The sequence below is a fragment of the Myxocyprinus asiaticus genome, chromosome 34 (genome assembly GCF_019703515.2).
Source record: "Myxocyprinus asiaticus isolate MX2 ecotype Aquarium Trade chromosome 34, UBuf_Myxa_2, whole genome shotgun sequence".
Taxonomy (NCBI): Eukaryota; Metazoa; Chordata; class Actinopteri; order Cypriniformes; family Catostomidae; genus Myxocyprinus; species Myxocyprinus asiaticus.
The window spans coordinates 35,392,393-35,401,782 of NC_059377.1; the positions used below are offsets into that span (position 1 = coordinate 35,392,393).

General features: G+C 36.9%; 1 protein-coding gene across 1 annotated transcript in view; it reads left to right on the plus strand.

The window, feature by feature from the left end:
* celf3a (cugbp, Elav-like family member 3a) overlaps positions 1 to 9,211 on the plus strand; it is a 40,864-nt gene extending 31,653 nt beyond the window's left edge. The window contains exons 13-14 of the mRNA XM_051671816.1: positions 4,320 to 4,456; positions 7,986 to 9,211. Coding sequence (XP_051527776.1) covers positions 4,320 to 4,447 — 128 coding nt within the window. The 3' untranslated portion in view covers positions 4,448 to 4,456; positions 7,986 to 9,211. The remainder of the gene's footprint in view (positions 1 to 4,319; positions 4,457 to 7,985) is intronic.
* Positions 9,212 to 9,390: the final 179 nt, after the last annotated feature.

A 9,390-nucleotide genomic window follows, 5' to 3' on the forward strand; every position in this document is an offset into this window, starting at 1 on the left:
CCCATTGCTCGCCGGTCTATTGCCGTAGATAGCGTCCATTTGGTCGAACCACTTCCACTTTCTTCTGTTTGAACCACTCCGGCTGTTGTGGTCCTTGATGGTTCTGTAGTCACTTTTAAGTTTTTTTAACTTTTCCCTACACTGTTGGTAGGTACGGTGGTAGCCGTGTGCAGCCAGCAGCTGAGATACTTCCTGAAAGACTTTTTCGTTTCGCGTCGTTTCGTTCGTCGCTAACAAGAGGAACGTCTGCACCTCGTTTATTGACCACGGCGTGGTTTTGTGCACAGCCGTTTCTTTTTACAATTCAAAAGTCGCGTGAACAAATGATATTGCTGTCGCTGTTGCTATCTTTAAAACTAGTGGTTTGATGTCCCGTGTCGCAAATCCAGTGCCGCTGGTAGTGACGATTCTCTCTGAACAATCAGTGATCTGCAGGGTTTTGAAGTCACATTTAGTATCGGCTCGGCTCGCTTGGAACCTCGACTGAGGTGGTGCTAAAAAAGTATCAGGTACCAGGTACTATCCACAGTGGAAAACCCCCAAAAAGCGAGCAGAGTCGAGTCGAGCTGTACCGTGCAGTGGAAAAGCCCATATCTCCCTTTTCTGACACACCCAGTTCAGGTCTTGGAGTCTCCAATAACGAGCTGATGAGTTGAATCAGGTGTGTTTGATTACGGAGATATCCAAAATGTGTAGTGTTGGGGGGCCTCTAGGAACAGGGTTGGGAACCACTGGTCCAGTGTGTTTTTGTATGAATTAGAGCACATAGAAAAAAAAATTTGAAAAAAATATCAAATTACAAAAACAAAGTGAAATATTTGAATTATATAACTTAAGCAGGAGTACGGATCATTTTCAACTATAATATACTACAAGTCATAGGCTTAAACGAACTAAATAAAATTGCCTATTATACACTATTAAAGGAATATTCCGGGTTTAATACAAGTTAAGCTCAGTTGACAACATTTGTAGCATAATGTTGATTTCCACAAAAATTTATTTCGACTCATTTCTCCTATTCTTTAAAAAAAGCAAAAATGGAGGTTACAGTGAGACACTAACAATAGAAGTGAGGGGGGCCAATTTTTGGAGTTTAAACAGAATTGTGAAGCTTATAATTTCATAAAAGAACTTTAATTAATTCTTCTGTTAAAACACTTGTTATATGAGCTGTAAATTCGTTTAAATCATAGTTTTTGTGGTCGTTTTAGTGTTTCCGGCATTACGTCGTCATTTTGTGGAAATACTTGATTATTTGAATGTTTACAGACTGGCCCCCATTTACCTTCATTGTAAGTGCATCACTGTAACCCAGATTTGTGTTTTTTTTTGTTTGTTTTTTTAATGAGGGACGAGTCAAAATAAATTTTATTGGTAATCAAAATTGTGCCACAAATGCAGTTGATTGAGCTTAACTTGTATTAAACCTGGAATATTCCTTTAAATCGAGAGCAGCAACACCCATATACTGTACACAGCCGAGTGCTAACAGGTGTGGTAAATAAATGCATACAACAACCTGTGTGGTTGTTGGTTCGGTTCAGACTTACCTCAGTCTTGTATTGACGATGGATGACACAAGATTGATTGTGGAGAAACAAAGTGATCTATGACCCTCAACTTTCTTTTCACAATGCTTATTTAAAGTAAAAAGTGTGAAATGCAGTGAACACATATTTTTGGGGTTGCATCCTTTTTGAGAGGACAAAACTCAACACTTGAAAGTTTTGGCTGGTGTTTGAACAAAGAGATATCACTAATTCGCTATTCAATGGTTGTACATAATTACTTATTTCTTACTATATTATTAAGAGTGGTTGAGCCAAACCGAGTGACCAAACCATCCTCTATTTTGCAAAACAAAATTCAAAGGCTCATTGTCCTCCCCCTTCCCATTCCACTGAATGATGATGTTTAAAATGTGCAGATCTTATTGTGTTGGCTGTCACTACATGACATAATTCTACAAGACTACATTAGGTTACACCAGCATCATGTAAATAAAATTTCATGGCGATCATGTTTGTAATACTTATCAATAGCTCACTCGTAATAACCATTTTATAACTTTATTTTCTGTGTAGAATGCAGCAGTTTCTGCAGCAAGCATTGTTTGTTGCAAAGTTGTCTTGACGCGCTGCTACGGTGCTGCTCATGTGCTGCTTTGGCATGCTGTGTGCATCAGACATCTCAAACTCTTATGACTTTCTTTCATCCACGGAAAAAAAAGAAGATGATATTTTAATGGAGATATGATGTCTGTTTGTCCATACAATGCAAGTGAATGGTGACCGAATTTTCAAGCTCCAAAAAGGACAAAAGCAGCATAAAGGAATTCCATGAGACTCCACTGGTTTGATCCATGTCTTCTGAAGTGATCCAATTGATTTTGGGTGAGAACAGACCAAAATGTAACTCTTTTTTTCTCCATAAATCTTGACATTAGCAGTCAATCATGATTGAGCTTGAAATCATGATCGTGCCAAGAGACTGCAATGGCAAAATGTACAGTGAATAAGGAGCTACATTTTGATCTGTTCTCACCCAAAATCGATTGGATCACTTCAGAAGACGAGTGCTGTGTCTGAAACCGCGTAGTCACAGTATGCACTGTATTTGATGAAGGACGTACTTATCTGCCGGCAAAATAGTACGTTCTTTTAGGTATGCATGCGAGTATATGACTAGATTTCGGACATACTTCATCCGGGGACGTTGGCATCATCTTGTGACCCGAATATATGACGTAATAACAACAACCGCGAAAACTATCTGCTTTGGTTTTGTTAAACAAGCAGCATTCAAGCACAAGGAACAATTATCTTGGTATATGTAGCACTTACAGTTGAGGAGAGGCGTCCACTTCATGATTCACCGCTGTTCCTTTAAATACAGTGTTTTGAACGTAACGTCGCTTCAGTCCCGAGGGATTATGGGATTGTTAAGTGTCCAGTCGATCCGCGCTTCGAAATCTCACCGGAAATAGGTCATCCAGTTATTTCTCGCTTACTGCTTCATGAACACTGTGAATTCGGACATACTACTCCATTGGCATACTGTTTTTGGCATACTATATAGTAGAGAATATGGATATTCAGACGCAGCGATGGATTAAACCATTATCATTTTTGGGTGAACTATTCCTTTAAGGGCTGTTCAGACAGAGCGTGTTCTTGCGCTAAAAAATCTAGATGCAGCACAACGCATGAAACAGAATGCAGGTGTCAGGTGATGCATATTTTATTAGAAGTTATTTTGGTGGTGCTCCTGCGTGAGACGCGGAAAAAAAATATGGGACATGGTCAAAGACATCCATCTAGAGCATATTTACATAACAAAATAATTTTGGACATAAAAACATGTTCAGTGTGAATGGGCCCTTAGGCAGTATGTTAGTCTCAGTTAAAATTCACTTTCACTGCACCTTCATACAATGAAAGTTAATGGTTACTGAGACTAACAACCTGCCTAACATCTCATTTTGCATTCAAGGCTAAAAAGAAAGTCAGAGAGGTTTGGAACAAGATGAGGCTGAATAAAAATGACAAAATTTAAAGGGATAGTTCACCTAAAAATGAAAATTATCTCATTATTTACTCCCACTCAGATATGACTATCTTTCTTCTGCTGAACACAAACAAATATTTTTAAAAGAATATTTCAGCTCTGTAGGTCCATACAATGCAAGTGAATGGTGGCCAGAACTTTAAAGGTCCAAAAAGCATATAAAAGCAGCATAAAGGTAATCCATAAGACTCCAGTTTTTTAATCCATGTCCTTAGAAGCGATATGATAGGTGTGTGTGAGAAAGATCAAGCTTTATATCTTGTTTTACTATAAATTATCCTCCCTGCCCAGTAGGTGGCGATATGCACAAAGAACGCGAATCACCAAAAACAAAAGAAGAAAGTGAAAGTGGAGATTTATAGTAAAAAAGGACTTAAATATTGATCTGTTTCTCACACACACCTATCATATCGCTTCTGAAGACATGTTAAACTGCTGAAGTCGTATGTATTACTTTTATGCTGACTTATGTGATTCTTGGATCTTTAAAGTTCTGGCCCCATTCATTGCATTTATATGGACCTACAAACAAACACTGTTCTGCAGAAGAAAGAAAATCATACACATCTGAGATGGAATGAGGGTGAATAAAAATGACAGAATTTTCATTTTTGGGTAAACAATCCCTTTAACATGACAATGAGATCTAGACTCATTTACTGAATTAAGTCCTTTTTTTCATCCAGAGTCTTTACACAGAATTTTCACCCTCGATTTCTTGTTTGCGGATCACGTCCTCCAATTTGTAGGTTTCGTAAGCTTTGACAACCCAGCGAGCGCTCAGGCCGCCATCCAGTCCATGAACGGCTTTCAAATCGGCATGAAGAGGCTTAAAGTTCAGCTGAAGAGGCCTAAAGATGCCAACCGCCCATACTGAGACTTACAGGTCAGTAAAACAAGCTGGTGGAAGAGGGGTGTCAATGGAAAACAGTAAAATGTCTTTACAATAGTAAGAAAGGTATCAAGTTCCTCATTAAATATCTTTCTCATTGCATGTAAAGTAATCTAAACTATGCAGAATTTCCTACTTTGAGTAATAGTTAATAATTAACCTAACATTTTAAAATGAAATACTGTATCTCTACTATAATTCATAAGCATTAGATCTTAAAAATGTAGTCGAAAAAACACTCATTAATTTTTACTTTCATTTATTGTTTTTGTGCTGTGTCATTGTTCACTCTCCTGAAAACAAAAAACAATCAAACAAACAAACACAACCTCATCCACACCCAAGGCTGCCCTGTCGAATCATAACTCGTGCGGAGACCACGTCGCTATGGCTACAGTGGCCTAGCAACCAATAAAGCTCCCCCTTCCTCCCACAGCATTGGTTTGTAAGTTGATTGGCCTGTGTTGGTTGCTGTGGCGATATTCCTGCCTGTGATTGGTTGCCATTAGCAGTTTTTTTGTTTTTTGGCCCTTTGTCGTGTATCCTCCATGCTGAGAGTGCATGGCGGGTTAACGTGGTGACTATGGACTGTGTTTGGTGCGTTGTGACTCTTTTTGCTTTTACAAATACTGATCAATAACTGACACTACATTTGTGATTTACTCTAATGTAACTCATAGCTCACGGGTTACTAAAACCTAAATTCATTAATGTGCTAGCTAAATGTGTTCATTTTGGGTGGATTTTGTTTTTGATCAGTCTCCTCTGTGTTTTGTTTGGTCATGACTCTATTTCTTACGAAAATACTCCCATATGTAGTCTGGTGGTGTTATAGTTACTGTGAATGTGGGGTGGGTTTCAGTGTGGTTGTATTTGATTCCAAGAGAGTTTGTGCTAGTGGGTATGCTGTTTCGTGCAAACGAGCGTGCTTGTGTACGTGCTTGCGTAAATGATTTTTTATGTTGGGGGGGCGTGAGAGAAAGAGAGGTACATTCATTCATTATATCTCTCAAACCTCTCACACTGAGGCTTGAGGTGAAAGTTTGTGGTTGTTATTAGAGGTCGACCGATAGTGAATTTTACTGATACCAATAACTAAGGTGGTGGAAAAGGCCGATAACTGATTAATCGGCCGATAGTTTTCAAAATTCGATTTAAAAAATGTTGAAAAATGACTATACTATAATGGGCACAGACATAGAGGCTAAAGATTCAGTTTATTGTTCAACCAAAATACCAAAAGAAAAAAAAAAAGATTTGTTGCTTAATATGGGACTTTTAACTGTAAGCAAGCCCAAAACACATAAGGGACTCTTATTCTGAAATTATGAAGACTTGGCTCTGTGAAAATTCTCTGTATGTAAGTATTTACCAAATTAAGCTTACACCAGATAAAGAGTTTGTATATACCAAAAGTTTGGAATAATGTACAGATTTTGCTGTTTCAGAAGGAAATTGGTACTTTAATTCACCAAGTGGCATTCAACTGATCACAAGGTATAGTCAGGACATTACTGATGTAAAAAACAGCACCATCACTATTTGAAAAAAGTCATTTTTGATCAAATCTAGACAGGCCCCATTTCCAGCAGCCATCACTGCAACACCTTATCCTTGAGTAATCATGCTAAATTGCTAATTTGGTACTAGAAAATCACTTGCCATTATATCAAACACGGTTGAAAGCTATTTGGTTCGTTATATGAAGCTTAACATTGTCTTTGTGTTTGTTTTTGAGTTGCTACAGTATGCAATAGACTGGCATGTTTTAAGGTCAGTATTAGGTCAAAAATGGCAAAAAAAGAAACAGCTTTCTCTAGAAACTCATCAGTCAATAATTGTTTAGAGGAATAAAGGCAATACAATGCTTGAAACTGACAAAAACCTGAAGATTTCATACAAAGATGTACACTACAGTCTTCAAAGACAAAGGACAACTGACTCCAACAAGGACAGAAAGAGATGTGGAAGGCCAGATGTACAACTAAACAAGAGGATAAGTACATCAGAGTCTCTAGTTTGAGAAATAGACGCCTCACATGTCCTCAGCTGACAGCTTCATTGAATTCTACCCGCTCAACACCAGTTTCATGTACAACAGTAAAGAGAAGACTCAGGGGTGCAGGCCTTATGGGAAGAATTGCAAAGAAAAAAACACTTTTGAAACAGAAAATCAAAAAGAAAAGGTTAGAGTGGGCAAAGAAACACAGACATTGGACAACAGATAATTGGAAAAGAGTGTTATGGATCTTTACCCCATTGAGCTTTTGTGGGATCAGCTAGACTGTAAGGTGCGTGAGAAGTGCCCGACAAGACAGCTACATCTATGGCAAGTGCTACAGGAAGCGTGGGGTGAAATGTCACCTGAGTATCTGGACAAACTGACAACTAGAATGCCAAGGATCTGCAAAGCTGTCATTGCTGCATGTGGAGGATTTTTTGATGGGAACTCTTTGAAGTAGTTTAAGAAGTTCTGAAATTTTTTTCAAATTGTAATAGTAATTTATCACGTTATTAATGTCCTGACTATATATTGTGATCAGTTGAATGCCACTTTGGTGAATAAAAGTACCAATTTCTTTCCATAAGAGCAAAATCTGTACATTATTCCAACCTTTTGGCCCCCAGTTTATATATCACCAGATGACTTTTAATGAGGAATAAGATTTAGTATTATTATTCAGTATGTGCTGATGAATGGGCACGTTTCCATATAGTCAAATTTTTGCATGCCCTCGCTTCAATTTAGATTACTTGATTATCAAATCAAAATAGCGCCAGCCATAGAGGAACACAGAGGAATAATAATACAAAAAAATATCAGAAACTATTGGCATAGATTTTTGCCGATAACGATAGTTCCAAAACAACAACTATCGGCACCGATTAATCGGTAAAACCGATATATCGGTCTACCTCTAGTTGTTATGGTGATAAAAGTGATACATTGTGTTGACCAAAGAACAGCATTTCTCTGTAGGAATTCTGGGTTATTTAGGGAAAAACTACAGTTAAACTTTCTCATTTGCAGGTAATTTATGTTCAGCTATTGATTTAAATATTTAACAAGATGAAGTGAGGTTATGTCACGATCAGTTCACAATACAGCCCAGAATTCCTATGGTGCATGTTGGAAATTTGTTTGCCTGCCAGAAATGTTTTCCCCACTTCAAAAAATCACTAACATAGAACACATACTTGCACAAAAACCCACTCACAACATACTGTAGGTTGCATGGAAGAATGGTAAGCATTAGATGGCAATTTTAAAAGGGATAGTTCACTCGAAAATGAAAATTCAGTTATTATTTACTTGTTCCAAACTTCTATGAGGTTGTTAGATAGAAAGTCATATGGGTCTGGAACAACATGAAAATTAATAATAAAAATAAATTTTTGGGTGAACTATCCCTTTAACCTCCCCAAACACACAATAGCTTAACATTGTATAAGTAGGAATGTCTTTGATGAACTAAACAACCTTATCTAAACTATCATTTTCCTTCTCTTTTATTTCTCCCAGGCAAGAAAGGAGAGGACTAACGGAGTCATGCGAGTCACTTTTCTGCCGCTGCAAATTGTGGGACCAACAACTTTCACAAAACTACAGTATAAAAGCCTACCAAGATTATTTAAACAAAAATATGCATTTAGTAGAGACAGACTTATCGCACAAGGTGCCGGCTAAATATAAAAATGTACTACCTTAACAGTATACAATATAGGACCAATAATTTTCTGCAAACGTTGGAAATAGGCACAGCCAGCCAGTTAACGTGCTAGGGACGCAATGCCACCCGCTCTTCTGCTTCACATGCTATTGTGCCAAGTGCTTGTGGGTCATGACTTTTCTTCCCTCAGCCCACACATCAATGCCCTGCACACACAAATGGGACCAACACAAATATGTCAGTACTGCAAAGTTTCATTTCTGGGTAAAAATGATGTGTGCTAACCGTAGAGGTCTTTTTTGCAGCAATCTACAATGTGTATATAGAAATTCAAGGGGACCATGTGTAGACATATCGAAATGTTTGGGAGGGTGGGACTGGGTCAATGTGATCAAAGCAAGGAATCATGGGTATGGTAGCTAGAGAAAGAATGTCCTTTGGGGATTTTGGAGATATTGCTTTTGGTCTCTAATCTGAGTCTGGTTATACATAGTTCTTCAATTTTAATACTTACAGAAATGAATAACTTGTGGTATAGGATGCTGGTCCTATATTGCAAGCATCCCTAAAATAACTGAATATAGTTGATCACAGAAAGACTGTAGTTAGAGTTTTACTTTTAGGTTTGTTAGTTTTTCTTTATTTTTTAATTGTTGATGATTCAAGAAGATTCACGAAAGTTAAAAATGTTTAAAAATGTATTTCAGTGTATATATCATGCTTTTAAAATGAAGGTCAAGATTTAAACATTTGGGATATTATTATTACGATTATTGTTGTTGTTATTATTTAAGAGAAGGGATTTCTATCTTTTTTTTTTTTTTTTTGCAATTAATTTATACATTTCTCGATGGAGGACATTTTTTAAATTATTTATGAAGATAGAGGATCATTGGCTCATGTACCGATGAATCTGTGTATTTTTAAACATTTTATTTACAGAATTACCATTATTGAACAATCATTATTATTATTCTATTTATTTTCTTTAACTGTTGTTTCACAATCTCTCAATTACAAAAAATAAAATAAAAAATTGGAATAAAATTTTAAACAATATTTATGCATGGGTCTGTGCATCTTTGTGAAGTCATCAGATAATTGTGAAAGTTCAAAATCAAGATTACATATGTGGAGATTTGTTATTGAGATACTGTTTTTATTACCTTTGTATTAACATTAATTGCATTAAAATCTGAATTATTTTCAAATTGATACACTTTGCTTAAACAAAGTTGGTGTATGTGGCTGTGAACT